Below are 15,005 nucleotides of genomic sequence, written 5' to 3'. Positions count from 1 at the left end.
GTTACACCCCAAGAAACATCCTCTTGCCATTCTCAGGTAGGAAGTACTGCTGCCAAGAGTCCTGACTCAGCTATCAAGCAGTGGTAGGTCTTGCTCCTCTTCCCCCTGGTTTTTGTCTCTTTCCATCACTGTCACAGTGGCAGGGCTTGTTTCCAGCTTCCCACTGGGTCCTGCCTTCCACCAGAAACCGCTGTCCTCAAAGTCAACTGCCAAATAAAGTAACACTTGTTAATAACCTGAAAAGTAGATACACATAGATAATTTTATACACACAGACACGAAACATTTTAACGAAGGCTTTTATTGTAAATTTGCAAAATAGGAAAGGAGACTAAAGCATCTTAGATTTTAGAAGTGGGATGGATTTACAATTAATTGGTTCATGTCATTTAAAGCTTTTTAACATTGCTTTTAGTTCTTGTTGTTTTACTGATAAGAAAACTAAGACCAAAAGCAGCAAAAGAGTTAGACTAAGTTAGCATAATTAAGGGCTAAGAGTTAATGGGGCAACATCCATCCCAAACTCAGGTTTCCTGTCTCTTAAGTATTTACTTACTGCTTTAGTTCTTTAAATATTTAATGTAAAAGTTTATGCAAAAAGGGAGCAAAATGTCCTATTTGTCTATATCTTCCAGGGGTCAGAAAAGTACAACCTGTCAGACGGGCTACCCGTTTTAGTAAATGTTTTCTTGGAACACAACCTTATCCATCCAGTTACACCTTTTCTGTGGCACCTTTCACACACTGCAATGGCAGAGCTGAGTATTGCCTGGGAGACCACTTGGCCTACAAAGCTAAAAGTATTTGTTATCTGGCCTTTTACAGAAAAAGTGTTTTGACCCTTGAATGTTAGACTGTCAGCATCTTGAGAATCTCAGTTGGGGTATTTGAGAACAGTGTTTGACACAAAATAATTGTTAATCATATAAAATAAGCCGGGTGCCATGTAACTCCAAATGGTTGAGAACAGAAACAATGTGGACCATTTAGTTTTAAAATTTTAGGATTCTAAGACTCAATGTTGCTGTAACTTCACCCCTAACTCAATCACAGGGTATGGTGTGCTTCCTAGGCAGTTTAAAGGTCTAAGAAACTTAAATTGTCATGTATAAAATACAGAGACAGTTTATATGTAAGGGAATTCTAGTCCTTTTTTTTTTATTTTTTTAAGAATTTATGACAGAACTATGGATGCTTTAGGATCTGCTTTTACATGGATGACCACCTTCATCCCAAATAACTATGGTTGAAAGATACAACCTATCATTAACAGAATGGAAATAATGGGCAAATAATTTGCAAAAGGCACATATGTGGCTTCCTACCCATCTAACATCTATGTAGTTTGATAAGTGGTAGCTTTGCAGAAGCATCTGTCAAAGTCCTCATGTTCGCTAAATGGTTTCATTGAGCAAGCTGATCAAACACTGAAATAACTAGGAAGAATCATAACATAGAAATTGCATACATTTGTTGATTAAGGGAAAGAAAAAGAAGTCCAGAACCAATTGGCTTGAACTATAACAAGAGGCAGGTTACCTGAAATAGATGGTCCATTATTGTATTCAGCATCTTTAGAATCTACCACTATACCTACCTACCGAAAGGATTGGTGCAGAAATAATATGGCACACACATCTAAATGTTTTTCAAATCCAAAAATAACTGTGTGGGTTTGATTTCCCTGAGTTCCCATCCAGCCACATCCATCTATTAGCTCCAGAGGCAGCTGACATTTTAGTCTCCTAGGCATCTTTGCTTGCATTGCTTCATAGGTTCCTTAGCTTAATTTGTTCTTCCTGATTGCTCTTTCCTACTTTTTTCCTACATTCACAAATCAGTGTATTTAGTTTATAGAACACTTTTACACTAGTATTTCTACTAAGAACAATGCAAAGTTAGTATCATGTGTAGCCTGTATTCAAAGTATATATATTAACCCAGCAAGATTAAGCAAGTCTTTATTGGTAAATTTCTGGTTTGTTTGCAAGTTTATTTTAAATTTATTTTCAGATTTGTAGTAAATATTTTTGTAACCAAACATCTAAGAACATACACTGTGAAACTCATCATGGCCACCATTCCAAATAATTTGACTTTAGATGCCCTAATTTTCAAACTATTAAGCCATGCAGTATGCCTATTCAAATGAAATTGGGTATATTCCTTTCAAATACATAATATTTGGTATTTTTTCCATCATCAAGATCCCTTGGTGTTTTTTAGAACTCATATACTGAGGGAGCAGAGGAAAACTGATATTACCTAAAATCATACAAAGTGTCAGGCATCTAATGGGCATATTAGATTTTTAAAAATGTATTTCTTGTAGCAAACCGAAGAAGTAGGATAAGTAATATTATCTCACATTTAAAGATGAGGAAAAGTAAACTCAAAGAAACTAACTTTCCCAAGCATATACAACCAGAAAATGCAAAGCCTGCTTTGGAATATAGGTCGGTATGACTCTTACCATGTTCATGCTTTTTCTAATACACAGATCCTCTTTAAATATAAGAGAATTTATATATGAACCAAGTTAAGGAGATAACATAAACACTCCTGTTTCTAAAACTGTGTGCAGCGCTGAGGTTATCTGTAGGTTGCACTGACTACACTACTAAAAGCATGAAGATATGTTTAAAACCTATTTACAAGAATATGGGTATTTATAAACAAAAAAACTAGGGAAAGGTGAGATATGAAGAAATCAAAGATGTTCACTTTTTCTGATTTTGGCAAGACAGGTAATGCATGTTAGGCAAGCCCTAAATAAATCAGGGGACTTGGATTAGTTTCCTCTTATTTTAAACTAGGAGGCCTGGTGCAAATCATAACCCTGTTATGGAGCCATCTGTAAAATGGGACAGTTGGATTAATTATTTGTACTTCCTTTGAAAGCTATTCTTTTTTTCATTAAATGAATTTAACTATTGATTTTTACCCCAAAACTTTCAAATAGAATTTAAAGTGGTTAACAAAAATAACTTTAAAACAATTCATAAAAAAACAACTTTAAAACAATTCATTGGAGAGGAAAGTCAATATTCAAAAAACAAAAACATCCAATTATAAAGAAGGGAAAGAATCCATCTAGTTGCTGTAATTAGCACAAATCCTGCATCTTGGCTGATGGACAGAAAATAAGGACAGGCAGTCTGTTACATGACTCACCATGACATACGAGAAGGCCAACCATATCTTCAGGAGAGATCATGAATTTAGACTTCATAATCCTAAGAGTGTTGGCAATGCATGCTAGAGAGCTGGTAATGCCAACAGATCGACAATGTTAGCTTTGGATACGGTGGCCCTAGACATACGCAATAAATGACGTTCTGGAAAAATAATTTTAATTAATGAACTACAAAATCCTTTTTGTAAATCCAATATAGTTTTAAAAGAAAAGGATTATTTGAAAATGATTTTTAAAAGCCTTTGTTGTAGTTTTTGATGAAGGAAGCCATTCTTTTTATAAAGGGAAGAAGTGAACCCCGAAATGAGTGATTGTCAGATGGGTTCTGTAGAGTTCAGGGGTTCCAGTGGTCTTCTGGGGCTGCCTGCCTGCTTTTAATAGCAGAGCCCCTCCCCTTTCACATATTTTTATATTCTCTATGCAGGGTTACATGGAGAACAATAATTCCACTGCTTTAGAAAAAAAATGAAACCGCTGTCCCAGTTTAGCTCCTGGATTTTCACTTTGCACAAGTTTATCTGACCTGAGTCAGGCAAGCTTAGAGAAATACTGGGTCAGAGTCTCTCAACCTGCCCAACCCTGATCTGATTCTTTGAACAGAGGAGAGAATAATTTACCTTAGCTAAAATAAAATGTCATTAAAGATCATTTCACCACATAAGCTTCTAAGTTATGATTTGGTTTCCTATGTGAACTTACCCATGAGATAGAGTAATCCCCTGGTGCAACGAATGGTTTATCTCCTGGCCCTGACTGGCCATTTATTGATTATTTGGTATTATGTTTTGTGAAGCATGCGAAGATGACCAAAATACAGTTCTTTCCCTTTAAACTTTACTATACGAATTAATAAATACATTTCTTTCAAGTACATAGCAGTATCATCTATTTGGATTCCTTTAATTTTAGTAGTTCCTGATCTAGAAGGGTTCTCTGTTGAGGTTTTGGCTGCCTTTTGCCTATTCATGCCAAAAAACAAAATTGTTGAAAATAATAATAATAGTAAAAATGAAAATTCCATGAATTTAGAAAACAGTACTATGATATTGTGCCTCTCCCATGCAGCTACAAGGTGGGGGAAATAGTACAGGGCAGTTCTGGTCCTTCTAAGAATGACACAGTTTTAGAGGTGGCTATAGGAGAGGTGTCTTGATATGCTCTTATGCAGCCTCCTCATTTTACAGATAAAAATACAGGGAACAAGGGATGATAAATGACTTGTTCAGGGTGACATAAGTAGTTGATGGCAGAACTAGAAAAATACTTCAATTTTCTCCCTCCTCCACCCCTCCAGAGTATAAAATTATAAACCATATCTGCTGTCTCCTCTGTTCTGAGACTAGTATTTAAAAAGGCCTAAGGGTCACATTGATGTGAAAGTGGAGGTGAAAAGTACTTAAGTTATGTGGTTACAAATTTGGCCAAAAAAGCTAGCATCTTTTAAGTGTCAAAGGTCTCTGAAAGGAGTATATTTCAAAGAAAGATTTGTTTGGCTTACTGTAAATCTCTCTCTCCCCCTCTCTGTCTCTTCTCCCATGCCTCAAGCTAGGATTATTTCCAGCCTTTCTTAGGGATAAATCTTATGGACATCTGGTATTCATTCATGTGTAGGCTGTGAAAGGCCAATCAACTTTAAGTTGAGGCAAACTAAAATTGTTACTACTTTTGTGCCCACTTATTATTAAGAAATTTTAGCTATCACCAGCAAACCCAGTGAATATCACTGACCAACAAATGGTTATTCCAAAGGTTAGATTAAACTGTCATGAAAAAAACTAACACCCTCACTAAGCTGTTTATTCTTGATTGACTTTTACATTTGAAACAGAAAAAAATCAGAGTCATAGACCAAATTATAAATTCATATCTTGTTATTCTTCAGAAAGTACACTCTGGATCATCCTAATATAATGGGCAGAATAATTTAAAGAAAGCTCACTAGACTGACTCATATTATGTGAGAATATGAGAGCTCCAAGTTGCTGCAGAGATCAGCTAGACTAACGCCTCACCTTATGGATGCAGATGTTGAAACCACCAGAAGTTGATGTTGTGGCAAAGATTACTTGTTGACAGAGACAGGCCTCCCCAACGGGTCTTCCCTCAATAGCATGTCTTCATTACTAGCCATTTCAGCAGCCTAGGTTGAGGTACCGTATATTGTTTAGAGATTTTCTTCCACCGCTACTCATGCAGAAGATGTGCAGGATTTCCTAACAGTGTGATCTTTCTGGAGAGCAAATTGTAAAACATCACAAAGAACTTTTCCAATTTCTTTGTTTTAAAGATGAAGGCCTTGAAAGCCTGAGAGGTTAAATTGCTAACCAGAGGTCATACAGCTAGGAGGCAGATAACACAAAGAGTATGCAGGCTTTGAGTAAGTCTGGTCAAGGATGGAGCTCAGTTCTATCTCTTTAGCTGGATGACCCTAGGGCAAGTAGGTTTAGTTTTCCAGGCCTCCATTTTCAGGTCTGAAAGATAATGATGTAAAGATGAAATAAGGTGATAAAGTACCTGGTAAATAATAAGCGTTCATCAGTCCCGAGCTTTTTTTATGGCGTAGTCGCCATAAATTCTTGACTTCCAGTTCTGTGCATTCTCTCCTACACATCATGTTACATGGGTTTTTGAACTAAGAATATTAAGAGCATTTTTAAAAGCTATCTTCTAAAATAAATCTCTTCACATTTTTAATAATGCAAAAAAGAGTTTGGATCGCCCCACAGAGATTTTTATGAACTAAAGGGTTATTTTAATTAGATTTTGTGCTTGTTGTTATGGAAATAATTCTTTCATAGATTAAGCATTATGACTTTGCTGCAAGATCAAGCCCCGAATGGGGTAAAATGATGATATCACCCTTATGCTTCCTTTCCTTGACAAAACACAATTAAAATGAAAAGAACAGGAAGGAAGCTGTTTCAAAGCACACATTTTTAAAGGAAAATATCTCCGTATAAAAATAACTTTAAAATGATATATCTCTTTTCAAAGATCAAAACTGAAATAACTCTGGGTACCAGTAGGATACTAAGATTCTGAAGAATTATTAAACACTTTTCTTCGCTATTGAAACTAGAAAGAATTTCTTTGATCCTGGACCATGCTTTCAACATTTGGTTCTCAAAGCATCTTTGCAGTTGCTGAACTAACAGGCTTCCTCCAGTTATTTAGTGATCAATCTCTCACAACTGTTCTGTCTAGAATCATTATTATTCATGTATTTGGAAGTGCAACCTAACTTTTCTAAAGACACACAAAAAAATGATTCCTCATCTTAATGATGGTCCTCTTTAAAAATTTGAGGCAATTCTTCCTACAAAATTTTGCTTGTATCATTGGCTCATTTTAAGCCTCAGAGAACCCCAACCAAGAAGACAGAACACGTATCATCAGTAACACCATAAGAGAAAAATCAGGGTGGATCACCTGCAGTTAGAAAAGCAAAGAATGATTTCCTGCTGAGTGGACTACTGAGGTTTCTTCTACTTGGTTCCCTCATTTGTTTTTTTCTCCTTCTCTCCCTTTTTCCTCCCTGCCCTGTATTTTAGCCCTCTCATATGTCTTCCTGTGATCCTTGGACATGGTTTGGGTTGCAGTGGAATTGGGTTGAAGCAACCCCACCCTTAATCCTGAATCAGTTGAAAGCCACGAAACACAATTATGCCATGTCCTCTATTATTTTAATGCACTATCAAGTTTCAATACTTAGAGAAAAGGAAGAAATCCACCACCAAATATCATATCTTTAAAAATGTTCCTTATTTTTTATCAATGAATTATAATTTTGATTAGTTGAAATGCTTAATTTTTAAATAGAAAGTTCCAGTTATGTTAAAAGATCAAATTTCCCTTTGCATAGGTTTACATGGATTCACTGGCAGTTCCTTTCTCAGTCAGTCCACCTCTTGCCCTCTTTCTTTTGGCCATAAACTTGGGACCTCTACCCTCTACTGTTTGATTGCACTGTTTTCCTTCCCATTCAGCATTTGCCCCTTTTTTCTCTGTTATTTCTTTTTTCACTACCTATGATCCAATACTTTTTTCTCTACTCATTATTTTTTTGTGCCTCCATAAAATCACAGAGAGATTTGCAACCTATTGATCATATTAATTGGATGGACATTTTTATACCTGGTTTTTCGAAAGAAACTTCCCCTAATTTAGAAGGCAAATAAACCTGATCGTATTACTTGGATGGACATTTTTATACCTGGTTTTTTGAAAGAAACTTCCCCTAATTTAGAAGGCAAATAAACCTAAGAACTTGATGGCCACTGGAGTTACACAATGTAAAAGCTGAAGAAGAGTTATCACACAGTGGTCCATGCACTGGAAACAGTGAGCTGATGATCTAGGATCAGATTTCTCCCATATCAGAGCTTACATGATGGCTAGCCAGCTTTTTAACTAGGAAGTGGCTAACTGTGCAAGTTAGAGAGCTGCCTTAACCAGGAAGTGTAGGTAAATTTGGCAGGTTCCCCAATGCCTTATTGACTGTGCCTATTTATGACAACAGGTTCATTCACTTTTCTTAGGTCAATATATGTTGTTAAAAATCCTCTATCTTGTCACCTGATGTTTTTAATTTGCCATTTCCTTGCTTGCTATGACACTAAGGGGCTTGAAAATTGGTCCAGCCAGTCTCCTCTTTCTCTCCTTTCTCTCTCTCTCCTCTCATTTATTTCTCTCTTCCTTCTCTCCCTGACCCCCCTTCTTTGTCTCTTTCTCTCACTCTTTCTCTGTGAGGTTCATTTGTTTGACCGATTCTGAGTGTCCATAATGACTGTTTGGCATATTCTACAGGCAAAGGTCCCGAGACCCTTTTTGCTGGATATAACCTCAATGATAATGAATGGCACACAGTGCGTGTGGTTCGTCGAGGAAAAAGTTTAAAGTTAACGGTGGATGACCAACAAGCCATGACAGGTAAACTTAGCCAACTCTCCTTTTCTTATTTTTAAACTTTAGATGTTCTCATCTCTTGTCGGTGGCCTTCAAAACCAAGGCTAGTGCCTAGATTAAACCTGATACACAGTTCATTTTTTTCTTCCAATTTTTCTAGTAATGATTCAGTTTAATAAGCAGCTTTGTTAGGTGTCCCTTCCCCAAATGATTAGCATTTTTGATATATTTTAATTTTGCAGCTTGATGATGATCTTAGGCCTCATAAAATATTGAAGTCATTGTTTGAATATCAATTTCAATTCAGCTCCTTTGTTTCTTAAAGTTTTTGGTGATCAACAGCATCAGGTTCAATCTTTGAGCTTCTAGGAAAATTGGTAAATGTACGAGCATCCTGTCAGGTGAAATGCCTTTTAAATTTAAGCTATAATAGATAATATTTGGTCCTTTTGCTCAATTGATTAAACTCTAATATTAAGGATGTGAAGTTCAATTCCTGGGTTGTCTAACTGAGGTGAACCATTTTAAGGTCCACCCTAGAGACATGGGGAAACCAAATGGAAGAGGAATCAATGCACTGTTGTCCTCTCTGATGAAAATAACTCCAAGCATAAGACCTGCTAATGTAGTGGCCATTTTTTAAAAAGTACACATCCATGTATTTTAGCACAAGACAGAAGATGGTGAATATCTATACTATATCCACTCTCAACGAGGTTCCCATGCTCAGAGAACAGTCAGTTCTACCATTGGAGAAATATCATGCTTGGGGTTTTACTTTGGAGGGAATTATTCCTGAGTCAAATGAAGCAAACTGCAAGCTTATAGGTTTCTTAATATTCTACATTCTATTAATCCTTTATGATTTTCCAAAACTTTTTTCTGCATGTTGGTGGTCCCTAAACTTTACTTCGAGTCAGAATCACTGGACGAAGGGATATTAAAAGGACCAATTCCTTAACGTCACATTACCGAAAGTATGAGGTAGAGCTCAGTAATTTGTATTCCTTAAAATCTCTTCAGATGGTCCATTTTATCCTCTGAGGAAGAAAATTAACCTATGAGATGTCAACGTAAGTATTTATTCAAAATTGCCATGTGTAAGAAGGCTCTGAAGGAGCTGTTGAAACTTAGGAAGGAACAGTAGAATATTTATAGGGCTTTAGCAGGAGGAAGTCAGCTGAAGTCCAGCATGTTTGCTAAGGACAGTTCTTGAAAGAGGAAGAAATTGCTTTTGATGATTAGCAATGATTTTTAGGACAATTTGAGTTTTATTAAATGAGGTCGAAAGGACCAGATAGGGTCATGTGCAAGAGGTCAGGAAGAAACAGCTACCAGTTCTCTATGTATGTGAGAAGCCCAGTGGAACATGATCCTTCAATCATCTCAAATCTTACAGTCTTATCAAATAGGTAAGGCATATATAGTTCCATTTTACAGAAGAGAAAACTGAGGCTCAATGAAAATCAGTGTTTCATTGAAATGTCATTGTACCAAACTGAAACGAGAACAAGGTTTGTTTTTTTAGTTTTTTTTTGGTGAGGGGGGAGGGTGGCTGGAGGGATTATGGTCATTTGCTTTATATTCCTGTATATACTAATGAGTATGACTCTTTGATAAGTATTTCTTTCTAGAAAATATCATATTATGGATTTGCTAATTATAATACCCGTGTACATATAAAACTCTGATGATAACTAATAGGGCAATAAATAATGTGCCTTAAGTAGGTAATACAAGCAATTCATGCTGTTGGATTTCAGGGGACAGGTTGAAGACTTTGATGTCAAGGATAGCTTAAAAATCTTTAAGGAATAGATAAGGCAGAGGTTAAAAGGTATGTGTGGGAGAGCATTCCAAACAAGGAAGAATGGTTCTGATGAGGTTAGACAGACTAATGTTTAGAGAATAAGGAAGTTTTGTTTAGTTTCATGCAACCACACATTGGTTGACAAACTAGAAAGGTCTTTTGGGCAATGTGTCAATTCTGTGGACTAAGAAGTTCATATTTCATGGACTTTTAGGTAAATGGAAGTCAATGCAAGTATTTAAACAGGAGAATCAGCTGAGAAAAATTGGGGGTGGGTGGGACAAATGAATCCTATGGCAGTATATTAGGTGACTCAGGATATAAAGTAATTAGTCATGAACTATTATGTATGTAGTGGGGATGGGAGAAAAAAGAATAATGTGCCACACATATTTTTAAAATTTTTATTTGTAAATAATATCAAAGTTACAAAATATTTCAGAAATAAAAATAGTACAAAGAACACTGATAAACCTTTACTATTGTAAATATTTTATCCCATTTGCTTTTTTTTTTCTCTATCTTCCCATCTACCCCATACTTTTTTGTCTTAACCAGTTAGGGTTAGGGTGAATTTAATAACCCTTTACCTCATGCCCTCCATGTATGTATTAACTAAAAATAGAGATATTCTTTTATTAGCTCTTTTTTTTTTTTTTTTTGCATGGGCAGGCACCAGGAATTGAACCTGTCTCTGGCATGGCAGGCAAGAACTCTGCCTGTTGAGCCACCATGGCCTGCCCCAAAATAGAGATATTCTTTTAAGGAACAAAATAAACTTATCAATTTCAGTACATTTTACATTGATACAATATGTTTTATCTACTCTTCCACTCATATTCCAAATGTGTTATTTGTTCAGAGTTTAAAGATGAATGGGAATGCAAGTGAGTAAACACTGCTAATTTACCTAAATATTGGATCCCTGCCTCTATGTCCCATCTCACCCCCTTCTTTGCCCTTGTTTCTTGCATTATACTGCTCAAGGCTAAAGACAGTGTATTTTTCACAGTAATTTACCTTTATTTGATGGATTTTTATCAAGGTGATTCATATTTGAGGGGTTACATTTTGACAAAGACATCATGAAAGCAGACAGTTCATGATAAATAAAAGTCAGCCTTGGTTTATACAACATAGAAATGGTTTCCAAAGGTAGCAATGCAACCTTGACATTGATGCTTAAATTTGGATGGAATTGTCTTTTTCTTCAAAAACTTTAGTTGCTCTTTTAAGCCACCAATGAGTCGGAAAATCATGGGTGTGCTCTTATTAAATTTTATAGCAAGTCAGGAATCCCTGACCTGGAAAACTTTTTAAAGGAAAGCACTAGAAATTCTTCATATAAGACCAGGATTTGACTGCATCTTTAAGTTTAATAATTCTCGTAAGTCAAATATTTGTGGAACCCAGGACAGTATATACTCAGGTTGCTATTCTTTGGAATGGCTGCACCTCAACTAAGGTGCTGAGGATAGCAAATGTTAACAGAGATACCCAGGAAGGGAGAGATATCATAGAACTCCAATGCAAAAGGAGAATGCTAACTTTATGTGGAGTCCATAACGGGTAATCCTTGGATTTCAGCTCATCACTATGTCTATCCCAAAATTCTGATATTGTGTGATTTGTATGTGCATGTATGTTGGTATGTTTTAGTGAACAGTATTCACCATATATATAGTTACTCAAGCTGCAAAGCTGGGAATCATCGTTTACCACCTGTTTTTCATTCTGCATATCACTAGGGAACCCCACAGATTATTTTTGCAAAACTATTTCATTTTGTCCATTTTTTCACATTTTTGCTACAGCCACCCTAGTTCAAGCCCTTTGTAAAATATTATACAAACATCAGAATGATTAAACACCCACATACAAATGCATACACACCTACATTGAGACATGACTTATACCTTCCTAAAATACTCCAATAGCTCCTGGTGCAAATAAAACCTTTGAGAGCTGGTCCCTGCCTCTTGTTCTGACCTCATCTGAACCACTACCTTCATTTGCTTATGACTCTTCAGCCATACTTCATAGCTTTTTCCCATCCCAAAGCCTTTGCTCATCTGTCTCCCCTTCTAAGAATTTACCTCTTCCTTTCCTTTCATTTTGGCCAGCTTTTGGCACAGCTCTCTTTTCCATTCCTCAAATCTAACTTAGGTATCCACCTCCATTCCAGATTTACTAACACCCCATTCATTAAATTCATCACTTTTTTCTAAATTTTGTCATCATATATTTAATTATTTCCTTACCTCTTTTTACCTGCCTTCCCCTGATAGATCATGAGTTTAAGAAGATAGGAACCGTTTCAGCTCCTATCGACCCTGTTTCTTCATTACCTGGCATAGCACTTGTGTACATATATCACTGACTCAATAACTAAAGAAATTAATAACTGGATGTAAGGCTGGAGGATTGTTTCATTTTGTGAGAGAAACAACCCAACTCACAGTAAGGCTGTCCCTAAAATAACTGATTTTCCTATCTGTCTTTGGTAAAAAAAAAATACGACTTAGATATTGGCATTACTCCCTACAGCAATTGTTAAAGAAGCTGAAAAAGATATCAGACTTCAATTAGAGATACAAATGAAGCTGATCTATTGAGACTAAGGTAAATCAGAATTCATGGTAAAGGATGATAGTGACCAGATTCTAAAACTTCACCTTCTGTGTGAGACCAAAGGAAGAGATGTTTATTTGATACAAAATTCTTATTTACTGAAGTATACTATCTAATTTAACCTATATAGTCAGTTTATTTAAACAACATAATTACATGGAGCCTAGAATAGGAAATGAGATCTTGTCATTCTGTGCAGGTTAATGTAATACCCTGATACATCCTATAGTATTGTGGGCAGAAAATAGAAAGTATTTGCAAAGTTTCCTTGACGGACTGGGGGAGAATGTGGAAATAATAAATTTCCTCACCTGGGAATTCCTGATATTCTCTCAAGCATTAGGGACTCCCAATTTAATAAATCAAGCTCCCAGTCTTGGAGCTAACCCTTATGAAACTTATTCCTGTAAGGAGAAGCTGACCCTCCTTACAATTGTGTTTAAGAATCACCCCAGAGACCCTCTTTTGTTGCTCAGATGTGGCCCTTCTAAGTCAACTCTGCAAAAAAGTCACTACTCTCCCCTATACATAGGACATGACTCCCAGGGGTGTATAACTCCCTGGAAACATGGGACATGACTCCCAGGGATGAGCTTGGACCTTGCATTGTGGGATTGAGAAAGCCTTCTTGGCCAAAAGGGCCAAGAATGAAACAAAATTAAGTGGACAAGATTTCAAATAGAGTCGAGAAGTCATTTTATGAGGTTATTCTTATGCATTAGAAGATATTCCTTTTTAGTTTCCTATTAGAAGTTAGAAGAAAATACCTGAAACTGTTGATCTGTAACCCAGAATGCTTGATTCTTGAGAATGACTGTATAACTATATAGCCTTTATGGTATGCCCATGTGATTGTGAAAATCTTGCGACTGGCACTCCCTTTATCAAGTGTATGGACAGATGAGTAAGAAAATAGAGACAATAAATAAATAAATAGTGGGGGGGGCATGGGATGTTTTGGGTGTTCTTTTTTATTTTTACTTTTTTTGAGTAATGAAAATGTTCAATAATTGATTATGGTGATGAATGTATAACTTTATGATGGTACTGTGAGCCATGGTTTGTATAATTTGGATTATATGGTATGTGAATATATCACAATAAAATTGTGTTAAAGGAAAAAAAAGACTTAAATATTGTTATTTCTATGCAAAAGCACCATTCAAGAAAATGGTTCTGATAGCTGCTTCTTATTGGAGATTTTTGTCAATCTGCTATATACCAGAAACTTTGATCAGAGGCATTTTGCTAATTCTAAATTCTCTTTTCAGCTAAGTCTCTGGCAATAACAGTGCATTTTTAAATGAGTGGAATCTAAAAATCTTTCACCTTCAAAGTCCTTTTTTTTCCTTCCTATCTAATCAAGATATCATATATACAATAGTGTAAGAAATTACATTACTTAGAGGATCAAACCCTGGTACAAATTGTGAGGGGAAAAAGAATAAAGAAAAAAAGCAACAGTTAATATTTTCTTAGTCAGCGGGTAATGGCTTTTAGGTGCTAATTGTGCCCCCCAAAGCAGGCATATCTGCCATTAATGTCAATGTAATATATCTATGCTTATTAAAAAAAAGAATAGGGCAGGCCACGGTGGCTCAGCAGGCAGAGTTCTCGCCTGCTGTGACGGAGACCCGGGTTCGATTCCCTGTGCCTGCTCATGCAAAAAAGAAAAGGAAAGAAAAAAAAGAATAGGCTCTTGAACATGGGCCATAATGATTTTTCTTTCTTGTAACTGAGCCATGGTTGCTTCAAAATTGTTTTTGCTACCTTTTTATAATTTGTGCTCTGCAAACAGTCTATTCTTTTGAGAAAGACAGATATTAAGTACTATTTCTATCGTTGAGTTTCTCAGTCTTTTTAAACAAAATGCTTTTCCCTATTTCAGAGTTTCCAACAATCTGAACATTTTTGGGAATGTTTAATTTGAAATAATATAAATATTTTCTTACTATAAGTTGGACCATCAGTAGAGGCTCTGTTAAGAAAATGACAGTTTCAGGATTGGGGTGGAGTTTACTAAGTTAAGACTCATATCTTAATATGGTGAAAAAAGATAAAAATCCATCCATAGAAGGGGCCATTTTTAAGATTTTCATATTCTTCATTCTATATAGCTTGTTAACTCAATATTGTATATGGTTCTTTGCTTTGTATTTCAGAATTCTTAAATTCTAATTTCATTTGTAACTAAAAAGGCAGTTCCCCATAGAGCAGTATTGAGGTCACTAAGAAGAGAGAAATTACATCATACCCAAAACTAGAATTGCTAAAGATGTAACAATATTTTTGTATCAGATAGACAAGCAGGGGGTGGGGGTATGGAAGACAGACAACTATTCCCAGTGTTATTATTATTATTATTTTTTTTGCTAAAAAAAAAGTTGGCAGAGAAAGAATCAGAACAAACCAATGGTCAAAAAGAGGACATATCAAAAGGTGACAGGAGTGCTGTTACAGGAT

At 35.9% G+C, this 15,005-nt stretch overlaps 1 protein-coding gene across 16 annotated transcripts in view; it reads left to right on the top strand.

Moving 5' to 3' along the window:
* Positions 1–15,005, top strand: part of NRXN1 (neurexin 1) — a 1,149,661-nt gene that overhangs the window by 564,492 nt on the left and 570,164 nt on the right. For all 16 annotated transcript variants that reach the window (XM_077134200.1, XM_077134199.1, XM_077134208.1 and 13 more), the window contains one exon: positions 8,003–8,125. In XM_077134200.1, coding sequence (XP_076990315.1) covers positions 8,003–8,125 — 123 coding nt within the window. The remainder of the gene's footprint in view (positions 1–8,002; positions 8,126–15,005) is intronic.

Source organism: Tamandua tetradactyla, chromosome 17 (genome assembly GCF_023851605.1).
Source record: "Tamandua tetradactyla isolate mTamTet1 chromosome 17, mTamTet1.pri, whole genome shotgun sequence".
NCBI lineage: Eukaryota > Metazoa > Chordata > Mammalia > Pilosa > Myrmecophagidae > Tamandua > Tamandua tetradactyla.
This window is presented reverse-complemented; position numbering and strand designations above follow the sequence as displayed.